Consider the following 18,693-nt stretch of genomic DNA (forward strand, 5'->3'; position numbering starts at 1 on the left):
ACACACACACACACACACACACACGCACACACACACAATGTCCTGGCCATGGCTGTCTCTTTTCCGTGTGTCTCCCCTGTGTTTCTTCTGTCGCTGCTTCTGTGTACAGATATTTCATACAACAGTTACAAACAACAACAAACTAGAATCACGTTTCAAATGCAACATGATGGGTGACAACTGCTCTGGTCCTTACTGTGACGACAAACTTCAGGCTGCTGTCACATGTGTTCATCCTGATCAAAGCACTTCTGTTCACATCAATCATGCAGTAGGTATTCACAACAAAAGTTGTCTCCGTAAACTTGATATGAATATGAATATATTTGATATGTGACAGAACAGCAGCTATGATTTATATACATAAAGGAACAGTATCTCTGCCACCTGTGTGTATGATTACCACAGGTCAGTGCAAAACAGTGAGTCTATAAATTGAGGAGTGACTGATTCCACACTTTGCTTTTGACTATTTTCTTTGAATGGAGAGAAAACAGTGACCCAGTCTGACCATTATTTAGAACTGTATCGATGTGGCCAGTTATTATGCTGACAATGTTTGTAAGCAGACAGACTGTGCACCGCGTTTTCATTCTTTTTAAGGGAAGCAGAGTTTAAGACTTATTGTGTTTTTGGTTTTTCTTTTTTACAGTTTTTCCTCAGTCGCTTCGGCACATTTCTCAGATCAGAACTGAAATTCTCACAACTACTTGTTCAACCTCCACATCCATCTAGTCATTCATTTGAACAATGTGCAAATGTTTTGGCACATTCATGCAAATGATTATGTACAATTGTCGGGTCTTTCCTACAATATCAATTGCTTATGTTATGTTGGTCAAAATGTATCATGCTCGTTCTCTGTTGAATTGTTTTACCCCTCAAAAATATCTAGGCATAAGTTAATTGCATAAGTCGTTACATGCAAAATGTTTGAACCAGTTGTCACAATATTTCAAGCACATTTTCTATACATTTCTATTAGACTTTCTTTTGTAAATGTGACCTGAATCGATGAATTGCTCTCAGGTGAATCTTGACTTTTACTCTAAAATAGCTCAGAGTTGCATCACACGAATCCACAATTGGCAAGCATACACAGACAGAGCACAGCGCAGCGTTACACATTCTGACAATCGATGAACGACCTGGAAATGAACAGGGTCGAGAGCCGGGAAGAAGAAGAGGAGGTGTAAGGCTGCGTGGTGGAAGGGTAGGGAGGCAAGACAGAGGAAGAGGTAGAAGAGGTCGAGGATATAGGTACACTCCCGATGAAATAAGGGCCACAACTGAAGACCGTGTTCTCAATTATGACCTTACAATGGCCAAGTCTGGTCGAAGGGTGCAGCCGAATGATGGGAGAACAATGTGTGTGTGTGTGTGTGTGCAGACATGGCCTGACATGGTTTACAGTACAAACAGTAAAGTTGTAAATGTGAATCCTGTCCAATTTCTTGTAATCAATCTCACACATACAGTAATATGTGCACTCAACATGGCTGAGCATTTTGAATATCTAGTTTGTAAACAATGACACAGGGACTGATCATTCTGATGGCGCTGACATGTTCATTGACCACGGGTTTTGAGCAAGTTACGGGCTTTTGCAGGTGATCCATTGCGTGGTGCTGTTTGTACGAAGCGTTTTGAGGATTGCACTTACTGTTTTGCAAATGGTAAAGATGATTTGAGAAATGTATCAAAGCAACTGAGAAAAACTGTAATATATTTACTCCAGATTTGATTTGTTTTATGTTTAGCAATAAACATATATTTTTTTAAAAAGCTCCACAAATGTGTCTCTTTATTTAACAGTATAACAACATTTTGGGTTGATGTATCCTTTAACTGATGCTGCTCAGTGAATGACTGATGTTCATGATTGTGTTGCCGCCTACTGAAGATCCAGTCTGCAGGATATACAACAGTTTTTGTAGACAAAAGTATTGATAATCTAAATACAACACTGCATCCGAGCCAGAACCAGCTGACCATGGATTAATAAGGCTTTTATGAGATGGTGCTTTCCAAGAGCAGACCTATGGTTCAGAAGAAAACACCAAAACACTACATTTGAAATACATTTGAGATTTAGAAATAAAGTTCAGGCCTAACAGCTCAGAAATGTACTTTATCTGTCGCGCCCAGCCTGTATTTCACTGTCGCAGCAGTCGCTGCAGGCTGAGAATTGACAGCGATAACCTCACAAATTAGATTTGGCTCTCTGGCTCTGAGCTGTGCCAGATCTATTTGAGACTGCAGCTCTGGACTGAAACTTCCAAGGCTGATGTAGGAGAAATATGTTTGAAATTGAACAGCAGTGGACCTTACCTGGGAAAAAAAAGAGGATTTACTGTAAGACTCAGAAAGGTCAGAGCTTAAACCCTACATTTGGAAAAGTTATTCCACAATCATCCAGTTCACTTTTTGAAGCTGATCGATCACACCTGATATATACCAGCAGCACTGCCTTGTTTTGTTAGTAGCTAATTTAATAGGCCATCAATCTGTGTATGTGCTGTGGCAGCTGAATATACCACAAGTAATTTACCTCACCTTGAAACTCCTCAACTCCCACAAGAAAAGAAATATGTCCAGTTTCTTCTCCCTTTCAAGCCATTGTATGCTTTCTTTGATTTGTTTTCTTTCTTCCTTTAAATCCTGTAAAGTTTGTTATTTTAGTGACACCTTTCACTGCCTCTTCACCCCTCTCTCTGTAATTTCTTCACCCTGCACACTGTGGTCTACCGAGGGAGATTACAGATAGCTGGAGGTGTGGCAGTGCTGTAATTCAGGGGCAGACACTGCTCCTGTGGTTGTGTGTGTGTGTGTGTGTGTGTGTGTGTTTGTGCTGTAGGCCTTAAAAGTCCAGCTCAACAGCAGCAATCTTATTACTTAAAGAGAAGAACGGAGGATAGGATGGAGACAGAGGACAAATTGGATTGCAAAGGGGCGGCAGACATGTAGGTCAAATGGGGGAAAGAAAGACAGAGTGAAGCAAAGAAATAGAAATGTGAGAAAAGAGAGACATGTTTTATGTGAGCATCAAGTGAGCCCTCCTAACTTCGACCTTCCCTCCGCTCATGCTGCTTTAGTTGAAGTCTTACTAATTACTGATGTCACTCTATTACTCCTCAGAGCATATTAAAGATTCTTCTGCATCCTGTTATCAAGCTGGTGCGACAGCCAGGATAAGGAGCATCAAGGAAAGGAACTGAGAGAGTCGATAGTTTGAGTCGAGCCTGGTTCTAGTAAACCCCAGCAGGTCCACTGTAGAGAAAGTGGCTATCGATCTGCAGGGGCACTTGCAGAAAATACCTGGGTTAATCTCAGAGAGGGGTGAGGTAAATATAGAGCTGGGGGGAGAGAGAGATCTAAAAGGATTAGTCTGAGTCACACGTGGATGCGCGCACACACACACACACACACACACACGGGCCACCTGTGACGCAATAAACATACTGTGGACATGTGAGCAAACACATACAACACAAGCCAAAGCTTTTTAGTCGTGTTCTCCTCAAGATGAATTATAAAAACTTTTCATCTGATGCAATCATTGAAATTTCAATTTGTCCAATGCTTTGGTTTATTGTCAAATAACTGCAAATGTATATTCCAATAATCCTCAATCCCCCCATTGTGTGTGTTGTGTGTTTAGTGCTGTATGTTAGCATGCTGGCATTAGCAGCTTCTCCTGTCAGTCATCGAGATCATGTAACAGGTTAAAAAAAAAAGTGAAAAAACAATTGGTTAAAGTAAATGTAAAAAGTTTTGTACAGAGTTCATCCTACGCAGAGAGGAAACACACAAGACACGTTTTTACAGTTTTTCTCAATCACTTTGATGCAATTCACACATCAGGAACATCATTCTCACCACTCTCAATGCAAGTCTCCAAACAGTTCATTATTTCCTCACACACATTAGCATTTCTCATTGTTTTAGCACAAACTGCCATTGTGTCCACACATATTTCACTACTAAAGACATTTTGTCATTGTGTTGATGCAGTTCTCATCTGACTCTGAAAACTCATAAAAACCGTTTGTATGTTCCTCAGTCAGAATGACAGACCTCTCACTCATTTTCTAAATTAGGTCTTTTTTTTTTTTTTTTTTTCAAAACTTGAAAATATCATGAACACATCTTAAAGACAATTATTTGCATCAAATGCCAAACACTTTTTTCATTATAGTAAATGTTTGGATATACCATGTACACACTGTCGTTCTAAATCTAAAGCTTTGGTCTTGTCTGTCTTCAGTATGCTTGTATGTTCATTTCCATACTGTGTTCTAAAGGGACAGTGCAGTAATGATGCTAAGTAGCCGCTCTCTCATTCTTTCGTGACAATGTTGAAGTGACTGACTGACTTTGCATGTTATAACACGTGAGCAAGGTTTTGATTGGCTTTTGCAGAGGTGATTAGAAAAGCATGACCTGTTTTGAGAACTGCATTAAAAGAGAAGGAGAAGGAGAGAGAAGGACATTTCTGATTAGTGAACTGCATCAAAGCGATTGAGAAAAAAAACAGCAAGTAACAAAACATTATGCTGGACGCGAATATCATGAAAGTGTACAAGAGTCAGAATAAACAGGGTCGTGCTTCACAGGTCAGCAGTGAATAACAGATCGTCTGTGAAAACACAGTGAAGGAGGAGCGATGGCGGCCAAACTGACCATTATGTACCGGCAGGGAAGGAAAACACCAGCAGGCACTAATTAAAAGAAACGTCTCAATTGGGTTGTGGGGCGTTGATGTCTGTGCTAAAATAAAACTGTTGTCTGCCAGAAAAGGAAGCAGTGAAGAGAGTGTCTTGATGTTTGGAGCTCTGGCTACAAATGAACCTACAATTTTTTTGAGACTGTTGCTCGAGTGTAGCCCCTTTTTAGCCGGAGCTAAGTTCTGTTACACAAAAATATACAACCAAAACAAGCTGTTCATTATAAAAGTTTTTATTCGTTCTTTGGTATAAAAGACACACTTTGTACACAGAGGAGAGACAAAACATGAAAAGTGAAATATATCCATTTTGTTTTTCTGATCTTCACCAAACAAAACGCAACAAAAGCTGCAAGTTTAGGTCAAAACTGCAATATTTAGTGAGGGGGAAACCCTGAAACACTAAACCAAACTGCTGTTGTAAAAGCGTCAAGGTAAAATAAAGGCAAACACTGGTACATTCATGAGTGAAAAGATTGGTTAAGATTAAGAAACAACCTCAAAAAATGTATAATAAATAACACAAGCTACTAGGAGTTACACTAAACAGGAGCCACTAGAAGATGAGAAGAAGAAGACAGAGTAGTGGTTTCCAACCTAGGGGTCAGGACCCCCACAAGGTATCACAAGATGATTAACAGAAGGCAAGAGCAGAAAGACATTTTTCTTCTACACAAAGTCAAACTTCTTGGTGATAAGGTGTTGCAAGTAGTGATTACTTTGTTTTAAGGGTTCAATAGCCAGGTTGGGAACCACTGAGAGAGAATATAGCACTCTTCAGCAAAGGCAATGTTTCAGCGATTCTGTTTTCTTCCTTGAGACTTTTTTAGTCAGTCCAAAAAGAGATGTAATAAATGTAATACTTTGGACGCTCCCATTTTAAACTCAAAACATACTGCAGCTTGTGAAATTATGCTGGACAGTTGACATGTTAGAGGAACACTGCATATCTGAAAATTTAGTAAAATCACATAATGGGAATTTATTTAGAATACTGTACGGAACGAGTCTGAAAATTATAATAAAAACAATGGGACTATTAATGGACCAGGCTGTGGTCAAGGGATGTACACTGGATGCAATAAATAAAACAAAAGCTGCTTGCTGACTCTTCAAGAGTTAACACTACATCTAACCTGCTCTTTTAAGAGAGAGATTAAATAGTGGAGAGAGAAATGTACAAGGAAAAGCAATTGTCCCTTATCAGCCTTGTGCCCATCTACTCTGCCTTTCCCTCCCTCTTCTGCTTTCTGTTATATTCCTTCCCTCTTATCCATTTCCCCCACGATCACAGCTTTGTTCTATCGCCCTCATCCTTATCTCTGTACACCAGAGTTCGCTCTCACTCCCCCTCACGTCCTCTCTTCTTCATCACAGCTCGTCCCGTGCGCTCCAGTTCTCCAGGTCAGACTGCAGTACGTCAGAGTTCTGAGCCTCGAAGCTCAGCTCCTCCTGCTCCTGAGTTTTCCTCGACTTGGCTCGGTCCCAGTCGGTTTTGACCTTCTCGTTGTCCCAGACCACCGACGTCTCCGTGTCACTGACGTAGCCGGGGTCTCCTGTGTAATGGGTTGGATAAACCAGGAGAGGCTCGGCAGAAAACGCGTGCAGGTCCCGACGCTCGAAGTAGTCCATGTACTCTGAACTGATGAGTGAGGAATTTGGGGACGTGATTAGATTGAAAAGAGCGCTACAAGACGGAATCAAAAAGAAGAGACAGAGTGGATAAGAGGAACAGAGTGAAATGGTTATACTCACACTGGATGCTTGTCGTACATTACAGGGAGGAACTCATCGACAGGAAGTATCTTGCTCAGAGGATCGACCCTGAGGAGCTTCTGAGCGCCGCGTAACGACAACATGTAGCCTAGCGTCCAGTAGGAATAGTCAGCTTCCACCAGATTGTGTATGTTGGGCACAGATTTCTCCGAATGGTCCACCTGCATGCGCTTCCGTCCGATGTAACTGTACAAGAGTGTAAGGGCAAGGGGAAGATAACAAAATAGCACAAGCACAAAATTAGGGACCCAGTCAAACAGCATTTATAACACCAATATTTTGGACCAAAATCATACACTCATATAAAAAAATATTGTGTTGCGCTCAACAATGGTGAACCTGGAGAGTCCAAAAACGGAGATAGCTACTGTATTAGTTGTGTTGGACCATCCAATTTTATTTATTTACTTATATACTGCTGCAGCTTCAGGAAGTAATTTTTCTCAGTGTAAATTGCTACTAAAAATGTTGTTTTAATGATATCCTCAATATTATTTAATATAGGAACAATGGAGTAACAATACTACTGGTTTAGATTATGACCTTCAGTTTTACTTATTTCAACTGTGATCCTGAGAAATAATGTTTGTTTTGTTTGCGAGAGAGTTTGCTACGGTGGATGGCTCTAAATCATACAATATCCATGAGTCCAAAAGTGTTGTTTCTCCAAAGCCTCATGTTTAGCCTCAGACTGCTGTTAGTGGTGCTGTTATCAAAACCCTCCTTGGAAATCACAGTTACTTTCACTATCTATATTTTAATGTACACAGACTTGTACCTTAGACTTTTTATTAAGTAACTTTCTTTCATGCCTGTCTAACACTGTCTGTGCAGAAAATCAACAGGACTGCTCCTCCACCTTGCTCTTCTGTGACACCAGCCCTTTGCATGTCTCACTGTAAATGTGAAAATGCTGGAGCACCGTGCTTTGTAGTGGGATGACATGATGCATTATTTCTACAAGTGTTTTCAGCATCTGAACACTGGTGTCTGAGATATCATGTGTGACAGATGGACGGATTTCACTGTAGGGGGACGATAATCCGCTCTGTTTACTACATCGTGTTTTCCTTCCGTTCACTGAAGCATGACTCACATGAGATCCCAGTCCAGCTTGTGTGTCGTCACCTCCTGCAGCAGAGTCTGGAGACGACGTCTGAAGAACACCTCGAAGCGGAGGTCGTCCTCGATGACCAGGGAGGTCTGCAGACCACGGTCTGCTATCTAAACACACACATATATGGATTTAGAGCATTACAATGCTGCTGAGAGGCTGATGAACCTGACTGTACTATTTACAGTGTGATCAAGCGTTAGTATGATGGCAAAGGTTCTTAAATCCTTTACTGGTATTAATAACACTTGGACTCTTTTGATCAGAATTAATAAAAATACAGAAGTAGTGGCTACAACATTTTACTCTTTGTGTTCTTATTCTTTGTGTTCATTTTGGACTTCTGAAAAACAGTGCAGTTAAACTATAACAAAACTATCCAGAGGAGTACCACATTTCTAGTTGCTAAAAAACGTATTTTCACAAAAGATTAGTACATTTATTGGAAGAAATAAAACAAGCTTCCTTTCCTCACACAAGCTGAGTTACTGTGTTTTTCAGTAGTAAACGTTATCTGCCATGTACAGGTAGACCGAGAGGCCCGAGGCCTGTCTGAGCGTCTCACCTCCTTCCAGATGTTGTAATGAGAGAGGAAACAACCCAGTTCACCCTTGGTGAGAGGTCGACCATGATAAGGGTCTTTGTACCCCGGCAGCATCTTAATCCCCATAGACTCTATCTCAGACTTGTTCAGCGCTCTGAGAGAAAGAGAAGGGATGGACACAGAGATCAGAGCTGGAAACAATAAGTTATGTGAGAAATGGGAGGCAAAGGGCTGAATTTACAATACAAATGTAACAAAAGCCATGCGGGAGCTGAGAAGACACAATCAATTATGTAAAACACGACACACCCTAATGACAGACTGGGCTACATAAAGATTAGAATTGGATTTTACCCCGACGGGCTAAAACGATGTGTTCAGGGTATCTTTAGATGACAGCAAGCATCCCACTGCTTTTCACCTGGTTGTTTGTCTCAGCCCTGCCTGCCTACATCAATCTACACCGCATGTTGCAGAGGCACAAAGCAGGAAGACACAGGCAGTGGGGGAGAAGGAAGATGAGAAACGTACTTGCCATCCACAGCAGCAACAACCTTACAGCTGAGCTCCTGCTCGTACAGGGTTCTTAGCATTCGCTCACGACGGTCAGATCTCCGCACCAGATTTATCATGAACACCTGGGTGCACAAAAACGCAGATTTCTCACACACATGCTTTGGTTATTGTGTATATGTGTGTGTGTGTGTGTGTGTGTATGTGTGTGTGTGTGTGTGTGTGTAAGAGAGAGTGTGTGTACCTCATCAAAGCCCATCTTGTTAGGCTGCTTGGGAGGAAGAGACAGGAAGCTGGAGGGCTCCAACGGAGGATTTTTCACTTTCAAAGAAAAAAGGGGGGAAGGTTAAAAAGAGAATGTGAAATGTGTTGGAACAAGGGCTCCCAAAATGTCTTCCAGGGAACCACAGGGTGCTCCCTCAAAGAACCATAGTTTAACTTTTGCTCCGTTTTCAAAAGCTATAGTATAAGTATACAGATATTAGAATTGTCATTATCATTATTCATTGTGTAGGATTCGCAGCCCACCCTTTTGGTGTTTCCTCAACTGTTCAAAGAAGATGTGTATACAGCTGGATATTATGCTGTGATCGTAATGGAAATCTGCGAGCGGGTCAACTCGTGATGAAAGAAGCTTCAGGAGACCCAGATGTCTTCAGCAGAAGGATTCACTGAAGCTCAGTACATCGAGGAGAACACTGTGTGATGCCACCCGATGCTGAAGGTCATCGTCCCTGCACGGGGCGCATTTAACCCTTACAGGACTCACATAAAACTTACCACATGTCCATATAAGGATATGGGACCACAGCATCAAGCCATACATGTGTAAAGTTTCTATTGGGTACCAAATCATAAACATTAACCCGTGTTACCTAAGTCTCTTTGTATGAGGAATCTCAAGGAAAGACGGTCTGTCCCTGTGTTATGACCATTCCCTCCTTAGTCTGTCCCTCCTATATCAGTCCATGATATCATTATGACCTTGGTTGCTATGCTAACTGTCATTGGGGACTGGGCCAGCTGGAACCCTATCAGTGTCTTCCCAGCTATCCTCGAGACAGACAATGAACGACTGCTTTCAGGGCTTGAGTATGAGTCTCACTATCCTAAACTAACTAAAGACCTAAAGAAGGAAAAAATTCCTTCACAGTGACAAAATGAAATTAACAAGAGTCAGTTTCAGTAGCACATAACCTGATAATTCTGATAACATCTAATCTCTTTTGGGAGTCTATGAATTAAAGTCAATTACAGTCGCACCTAATCTGTCGCTGCAGTTCCTTTGCATTTTAATGGCACAAGCTTTCTCACTCACACTCTGGTTCCCTTCCTGTTGCACTGTATGTATCATCTGAGTAGCTTTCCATGCTTATCATGCCGAAAGCTTAAATAGAAAAAACTGACTGCAGAAACATTTTGGCTGAAGAAATTTGGTCGTGTAGCAGAAGTGGACAAGGTCAATACAATATACTGTACGTTTCTGCCTAAAAAACGACATGCTTAATTAACTCTATGACTCAATATTAATTTACAACTTTTGGCTACTTCCAGAAAACCTGTTGCTTTTTTAAGAATTGCTACAGCAAGAAAAACAACATTCAGTTTGATTACATACAGTTTCTAAGCGCAAGATGAAAAAATCCATTAAATGCAACACAGCACTGCAGAGCAGCACAACATGCCACTGCAAGCAAAAGACGGCTGGAGTGACAACGGATCCATCAATCTGAAACCGACACACTTCCATCGCACTACGATGATCACAGCCTCGTGTCTGTTTACGTGCTTCATCACAAGTGAACCTGCACTCTTTTGCTAAAATTGCAGAGCACAAAGAAAACATTCTGGTCTTGTCTGAGCACTCTTTGACCTCTTGACTCACCCATGACCTCAAGCTGTGTATGCAAGAAGCTCTCTGCCTCGTCCTGCAGGGTAGCGTGGGAGCGCATGGGCACTGGGAAATACCCATATGTTTCTTTGTTGCACACATACATCTGCACATCTGAAGGAAGAGAAAAGAAAGGCAAAGAATGGTTAAACACACATCTGGAGCACGTCCAGAGAGACGTTTGACACGTTAACCTCCAGATAATGAGTCTGTCTCCCTTGCATTCATCTCACCTGCCATGCGAGCTGAGTAGGCAAAGACGATGACATCATCCAGGGCCCAGCTATACTCTGGGTGTGGTGGATAAAAAGCCAGCTGACGGGAGGCCTCTTTCCGTAGGTCCACCAAGTAGGTAGAGTGGACCATCGGTACAGCGAAACAGCCACGGCGCTCTAGCTTACGGATGGGCATGTAGGCTGGAGTACGCTTGTAGTAACCCTGCAGGGAGCGCACACAAACAATTTTCCACATGAAATAAAAAACTGTCAGGGTGGAACTTCATTTGAGGGATTTAACTGAGACTTTATTGAGAAAATTGGCTGCCCAAAGTCTGAGCCTACTAAATTAATTTTAAAAAAGCATAAATTTTTATTGCGAAAGTTAAAAAAAAAAAAAAAAAAAAAATGTAATAAAGTGGCACAGAGTAATACAGACACTGACAGACATTGCTTATTGCCTTTTGGCTACAGGCCTATTAACCGTCAATGAAGAAAATGTTCTGTGGAGGAATCAGAGGCAGACACTGGGTTGAAGTTGGTTTATTTTGGGCTGGAGGATAGACAATGTCTGAATGTCTACTCTGATTTGAAAAGAAGCAAAGATGAGTACTCGAAGGCATCCTGCCGAGACAGAAATAGATCACAGACGGCATGCGTGATACATCAGATATGCAAGTTTGATTAGTCAAAAGCATGCCCACACAACTATGTGTGTGTCTGCATATTCAAGATAATAGTTTTTACTGTCATACTGTCCGAATATCAAAAAGTTGTTTTTTTTAAATAACATTAAATTTAAATGACTTATGAGGCATACATTCATTTAAAGACACGGTGGCCTCTAGTCTTTGTCAGCAACACAAACAGCAGCCATATGATCTACTAATGTCATCAACTTTTATCAGAGTTGAATCATGTGTTATCAGATCAGGCAAGTTTCAGTTCTCCTGTGAGACAAAGCAAATCATTTACTTTCATTTACAAATCATATTTACCACAGCCATACAGCAGAAAAACATCTCTCCTATTCTTTCAAATTGACTCATTTGAAGCGTTTCTAAAGTGACTTATTTCCCAAACTCGATTTCCTCTTGCATAAGAAAAAATAATCGAGTGTAAAATTCCTTCGAGATTATATTTGCGTGTTATGAAGGTGGCAGGAGATGCGTCCGATTATTCAGCAGCTGTGCATGAAAATTGATATTTTACTCACTATCAGTGACTTAATACTGGACTTCATATGGGTATATAGAGACATTATTATTCATCATTTCAATCCCATGCGTTACATTTGTTTAATACTCTTACTGGGACTTGAAAGCATCTGGCTGGGAGTAGTGACTTTAAAGTGACCTTGACTATTTTTAATATTTAATGTAATTTCTGATCACTCCCCGCAGGATTTTTTCTTTGCCATCTGGCTGTCACAGGTGCTACTACATTAGTCAAAGCAGAATATTTATACCACACCCATGCTGTATCAGCTACTCCATACACAACAGTTAAATCTGGTCTGAAGGATGTGCAGGATCTCTGAGGTGTACCTAAAGCGGGTATACAGGTGTAAGTGCGGAACAGCGCAGAAGAAAATATGTGCAGTACCTGTGAGGTCATGCCGCACCAGAAGTTGGAGTATGCAGCCCTGGACTCCAACAGGGGAGCTACAATGGTCTTGTTCTCCATCATCAGTTTCCACAACACATCCTGATTGGTGAGCAGGTTGTCACAGTCAGACACCTACAGATGGAAGAGATGGGCACAATATTGACAACAATCACACACAAGCAGAGTGAAAATGTCACCCACTGACACTAAATGATTGATTGAGCCACAGCGACATGGTTTGACCACAGAGCCCTGTGAGCATAAGCAGCTCCCCTCTGCACCTTCAACAACCTTTACCGACAGACTGCCATTGCATTTGTTATGAATAAATGCTGTTCTATGTCCGGCGAGGAACAGTTTTGTCAATGTCAAACCTTGACATTTAAACCTTGTGTATGTCTGGCTCGGTGTATCTCACCAAGAACAGCTCCAATAAATAAAGGCTGCCCCCAAAACAAACAGAATTTTCTTCAGCCATAATATTTGTCCATTGCATTTCATACTGCCAATTTAAAACTGAGGTCATTCTTCAGCTGACATTTAAAACTGTACCTCTCCAGTGTGACATGACCTGATGTTTTTTTTTTTACTAGAGCATGACCAGAAGGCAGGCTGAAATATCGGCTGATATTAACTCATCCCGGACACATGGGTATTGGCTCATATATCAATATGCCAATAATCAGCGAGCACTTGTGCAAAGAAATGCCAACAAAATGTTTAAGGTTCAGAACCAGTGTTGCCATCACGTATTTGTTCATCACAAGTTTGTTTTTTAACTGTAAATTTCAACTACAGACTAGAATTAAAGACTCCTCATAAAAAGTTTGTTTACGTATTGACAGATCTGATTTTTTTAAACTCTCAAATATCAAAAGCAATATCAGATGTAAAAATCCAGGTTTGCCCAGGCCATATTACTGGCCACTTACCGGCCACTTACCACCCACTCAATTTTTCATGGCCATTGAAAAAAATCATTTCTGATTGGCTGGCAGAGGATTTAAATCATATATCAACACACCTCAACACTCAAAATTACAATCAATCTAATCATTAGTTGAACTGAAAACAAACTGCACTATCACTTTAAATCTGCTGTTGTACCAGAATGGCTAAATAATGAGGAATATCTCATATGTCACAGAGATAATGAGAATGTGCCATAGTTGTTGCGTTTATGAATGAAAAGACAAATTTTGTCTTTTGCATTATATTTTAAAAATATAAAGAAATTAAAACTTTTACAATAAACAATTAGTGAGCAGTCATCCAAAATGTTTGCCAGCCTAAAACATGGCCTTTTCATTACCTCCACCAGGGAGGTTATGTTTTCACCTGTGTGTGTTTATTTGTCAGCAGGATTACTTATAAAAAGTACTGAACCGATTTGCACCAAACTTGGTGGAGGGATGGGACATTGGCCAGGGAAGAACCCATTACATTTTGGTGCAGATCTGAACCATTTGCTATAAATGGCCTTGGTGGAGGTCGGCACTCTCTGTGTGCCCTTCCTTTTCAATGTAAACAAGACTGAGCTATGCTTTGTGATCTACATTTTTGATTTGATTGAAGACTCAACAGCCAGATGGATGGACAGATAGATATTTAAAGGGTCGAGTGCTATGAATCAGGTTACAACACTTATCTGCGCACAGGACACATAATAAGAAGAAGCTTATGAAGCCGTTGAGTGGGTGATAATATACCAGGAGGTAGTCGGCCCAGATCTCACGGGCGGTGTCCATCGCTGCCTGACGGAGCTTCATTACGTGTTCATAACGGAGATTATTCCAATGCTTAGGCCCCACCTCGTCTTCAAAGGCACTGAGAGAAGCACAGACAGACCAACTGAGTAACTTGTTCATCTCTCTCACACACACACACACACACACACACACACACACCACACACACACACACACACACACACACACACACACACACACACACACACACACACACACACACACACAGTACCTGGGTTCATCTTCAGGTCTCCACTCCACATAGTGATAGTAATTTTGCACCTTGATGAGCCAGTCTCTCAGGACGGCTGTGGTGTTATCTATGTTGTGATCTGTCGCCACCCTGTGGGAGGATGAAAACAACCGCCAGTCATAACATGCACTTTGATCTGCATCAATGCTGTAAGACAAAGATCCACTCTTACTTTGGCCTATGGGCAGATATATGGATACAGTTTTTTTTATCATATATTTATATTAAAGCAGCAATATGTGGGGATGATATTGGTCCTGATACTGACCTTAAGATCAAACTGATCCTCATAAAAACAGTTTCTTTGTACTGTTGTTATAAAATTCCACCTTCATTCAGTTGCATTGGGACACTCACTGAATTTTGAGCACCACAGCAATCCGTGTGCAGGATATTGCCTTATTTATGAATATTTGCCAGCAGTTATTATTCTGCCACTCAAATGGCATTTGAACAGCAGGAGCCCCTTTGTTTTCTGGTTCGGTCCATCTATTTATTGCAATGAGCTAATGTCTCTACATGAAAAGTTACTCAATACTCCAACTCATACAAAGTGACGCGTAATCACATCCTCATGTTACCTTATACATAGCTGCTTCGCTCTGTTTTATATCATTATATTCAGCATCTTTAGGTTTTGGATTGTTAAAAAAATGTATAGATGCCACCTTACACTCTGGAAAATGTTTCACTTAATGACTCTGACTAAACAATTAATTGATTAATCAGAAACATGTCAGAGATTATTCAGGAATGAAAATAATTGTTAATTACATCCCAACAAATTTGTAAGTATGAGTATATAACAGTATATTGGGAATCACTATTGGAAATATGACACCAAATAAGTGGAACAATTCATTGTTAATAATCTTATCAAGCGACAACACACAAACAAGCTCAGAAAAGTCTATCAACTGTAGCACAGCTGCAGCTGGCACTTCATTTTCATTCTTTTTTTTCACCTGTGGGATTACATGACATATTATCATATTATAAAGCTGTTATGGTGGAAGTTGTCAAAACCTGCCCAGCAACAAATCCAACCATCCAGTCCAACAACATTAGTATTCATCTGAGGTTTCTAGACAAAATATACTCTACTGCTAGCTCTGTTTTGGTCTCCACAACTCCTAAAAAAAAAATATATATATATATATATATATATATATACACACATATATACACTTACATATACATATATACATATATACATATATATGTTTGGTGCTGGGCGGGTAAACGTATTACAGTTTTTTGTTGTTTTCTCTTACTGAAAACACTGAGGAGCGAGGAGTGTTTCGCAGAAAAAACAAAGCAATGAGCTGAAAGATGCTAAAACGGTCCATAGAGGCGAGGGGGACGGCAAAGCCGGGTGATAATTCTCTGTAGGTGCCTCACTATGAGTGAGGCCTTTTACACTGCACATAGTCATTTGATGTTAGTATAAATAATATAGATTAGTGCAGCTTTAGAGCTTAGTGCAGCAAGACCTGGACAAGACAACATTTGGGATAAACTGACGATAAATGTAAATACCAGACGATAATGAATTTTATATTATGATGTTAACATTATATTGACTTACTAGGCAGCTCTACTTTTCATTCTCTGAGGGTCATTAGAGCAGAGCTGCACATCACTAACATCAGACATGGACAGAGAAGAACAAAGAAAGACAATGGGGGCTGAGAAGGGGAGGGGCGGCATTCGTCTGCTGTCTGTGTTATCATAACAAATCTCAGTGTGTCGGGGAGGGGCAGAGACACAGAGAGCGAAAGAATGTGTAAATATGAGAGAAACTGATTTACTGAAAACCCTGTCATGCAGTGAGTGACAGTCGGCGTGCTGCGGGTGTTAGTTTCCCATCTGTCTGTGGTGTTTTAACACAGCAGTGCCGTCCCCGCACCTACATGTGACCGACTTGCTGATCCATCTTCCTCCTCTCTCTCTCTCTCTCTGTGTGCATCTATCCAACTTTCCCTCTCTGTTTGAGAGACATATCTGACCGCTGTGAAGTTTTGAATGAGCAGAGGTGGTGAATAAAAAGGGTTCATGTAAATATTTTGGATTGCTTGCATGCCAGCAGTAGAACCATGCCTAACGGATATGAGAGCTGAGACAGAGGCAGATGGATGAAAAGGGAAGATTTATGAAATGATAATATCCATCCTGCATGTCCCTGCAGAGCACACACTCACCACTGGGCAGTCTGCACGCATGTGTGTCCATGTTGCCACTTGCCAAGTACTTCATCTTAACTTGTCACGCTGATAACTTCAGGTATTAACAGGTAGCCAGCTATAGCAGCTCGGTTTATGTCTTTCACGCTGCATTTCAAAACATATTGTATCAGTTCTTCCACAGACGGAAGAGACATGTTTCAGATCAAAGCAACCACACAGAAAACTGAGCTCAGGCTGCCACATGGGCATAGTTAGAGTCAGGCACAGAGACTGAATTTCTGGCTTGAATACAAGGGAAAAAAACTCAACAACCAGGCTGGTTTGTTTAAAGAGACACAGGGACACATGAATCCCTCATTTTATCTCCCTCTGAAAAGGTTCAGTTCAACATTTAGAGGAGGCCTCTTTGATCAAACAATCAATTCATAACAGTGAACAATATCTAAATTTAATCCAAACTCACAAAGTCACATTAAACAAAATTTCTGCTTGAGGCTGTTGCCCTTTTTTGGCTGGTGGCACAGATATATAATCTAACCTGTCAGGTCTGAATGCTGATGAAAAGATTCATTTAATCTTCACAAACAGATCTGGTGGCTCACGATCAAAATGAGAAGAGGAAGAGAACAATGCTGAAGACAAGAATAATCTGGAAGGAAGACTGGGGGCTGGGTGACAGAAAAACAGCTTGAGGTAAAGGAAGGTAAATCGTGCAGAGGCTGTTAATAAGCAGCTGCACAGACACAGTTTGTTGTACCTGGATTATACACGACTTTGACAGCTCAGGTTGAAATTTTAAAATCTTTTTTTTTTTTTAATTTTACAACAATATTCGTTTTGTTTCCTGTCGAGCCTGCATTGCACTGCATTACAAGGCCAAGATGTGGAAGTGGGAGAGGGAGGGGGAACAAAAAGGGGGTGGGTGGAGGGGAAAAAACGGAGGGGTGATCAGAGACAGGATCTGTGAGTGAATGGAACTTTTCATGGGCACGACCCTGCCGGCGCTACCCGCCCTCTGAGCTCCGCCGCCGGGGCAAATACCATAAAACGCCTCGGCACGCGAAGAGCGACGCCGCTGTAACTTCCACTCATTTCACCGCTGACTTGGTTTATTAACAGTCGAGATAAGGCGCTCGTGCGTTTCTCCTACATCTTGATAATAACACAGCGTCCCCACCTGGCCACATCTCACTGGTTTTCCTCCACTTAATTTCTGCAAGGGCTTGACGTGTCTCTGCGCTTCTTTAATGAGCCCAGACTGCCGTTAAATCACACTCTGTCGTACTTTATTACTGATAAAATATGCCTAAATACTTATGGAAAAGTTCTGACATGGTTTAGTCTGCCTTTCCCTGTAATAATAATGTATTTCCATGCTTGTTTTTAAAGTTTGCAGCGATGTCACTCACCACAGCGCAATGCGGTCCTTCGGGTAGTTGAGACGCTCGATGGCACCGAGGAACAGCGGCAGAGAGTGCGCCGAGTTGCGGCAGACCAGAGCGATGACAACCCGGGGGGCGAGGAGCCGAGACTCGGGGCTCCAGCGCTCCTCGGGGAAATATCCCCGGCTCAGGCCCGGCAGGAGAACTAAAAGCAGGGCAGGCAACAGCGAGGTGACCCGGAGCATGGCAGGGGAGAGAAACTTGCTAGTGACGCGGCAGACAGAGAAGGACGCAGGGGATGTGGAGGCTGAGGGTCCCGCTGTTGTCTTATGCCGACAGTGGATACATGGCGGAGGAGCAGGCTGAATTAAAGGGCAGGTCTGGGCTGGTTTAAGGGGAACTCGCTGCTCTCAAAAGACCGTCGTAGGCCAGCCTCCCTGTGTCTTGTTTACATAGTGAAATGCATCACGTCAGGCAGCTGCTTCTGGGTTTGGGTTCGGATTAGTTTTATTTTATGTGAAAAACCTTTTGTATCCCATAAAGCCGTCTGGACTATTAGGCTCTTTCTGCAATCTGCTGTCCTCCCCTTTAAGAACAGATTCCAGCTGTAGTCGATAGGAAGCGGATAGAGAGCCATGGGCGTGTCCAGGGTGATCAATGTACTGCAGGCCTGTCACACCTCTGGAGGTTCAGAAATAAAGAATATTGTGATACTCGTCCTCAACTTTACAGCAGCGG

The 18,693-nt window shown here is 41.6% G+C and overlaps 2 protein-coding genes across 3 annotated transcripts in view; both read right to left on the bottom strand.

Moving 5' to 3' along the window:
* The window catches only part of LOC111229367 (nucleoredoxin-like protein 1), a 7,613-nt gene extending 4,876 nt beyond the window's left edge, over positions 1-2,737 (bottom strand). Inside the window, exon 1 of one of the 2 annotated variants that reach the window (XM_022755671.1) lies at positions 2,557-2,737. The gene's annotated coding sequence lies outside the window, so the exon portion shown is untranslated. Of the gene's footprint in view, positions 1-2,551 lie in introns of both variants that reach the window. The other variant, XM_022755672.1, reaches the window with a different exon arrangement.
* Positions 2,738-4,967: 2,230 nt separating this feature from the next.
* LOC111229282 (procollagen galactosyltransferase 1-like) lies at positions 4,968-18,270 on the bottom strand. The gene is made up of 12 exons (XM_022755549.1): positions 17,983-18,270; positions 14,367-14,477; positions 14,097-14,214; positions 12,385-12,519; positions 10,798-11,002; positions 10,559-10,678; positions 8,918-8,994; positions 8,692-8,798; positions 8,182-8,314; positions 7,599-7,726; positions 6,482-6,688; positions 4,968-6,368 (listed from the first exon to the last, which is right to left on the bottom strand). The coding sequence occupies exons 1-12, from the start codon at positions 18,198-18,200 to the stop codon at positions 6,098-6,100; spliced, it is 1,830 nt and encodes a 609-aa protein (XP_022611270.1). The 5' UTR covers positions 18,201-18,270; the 3' UTR covers positions 4,968-6,097.
* Positions 18,271-18,693: the final 423 nt, after the last annotated feature.

This window comes from Seriola dumerili, unplaced genomic scaffold (assembly GCF_002260705.1).
Source record: "Seriola dumerili isolate Sdu_G_001 unplaced genomic scaffold, Sdu_1.0 BDQW01000230.1, whole genome shotgun sequence".
In the NCBI taxonomy this organism is placed as follows: domain Eukaryota; kingdom Metazoa; phylum Chordata; class Actinopteri; order Carangiformes; family Carangidae; genus Seriola; species Seriola dumerili.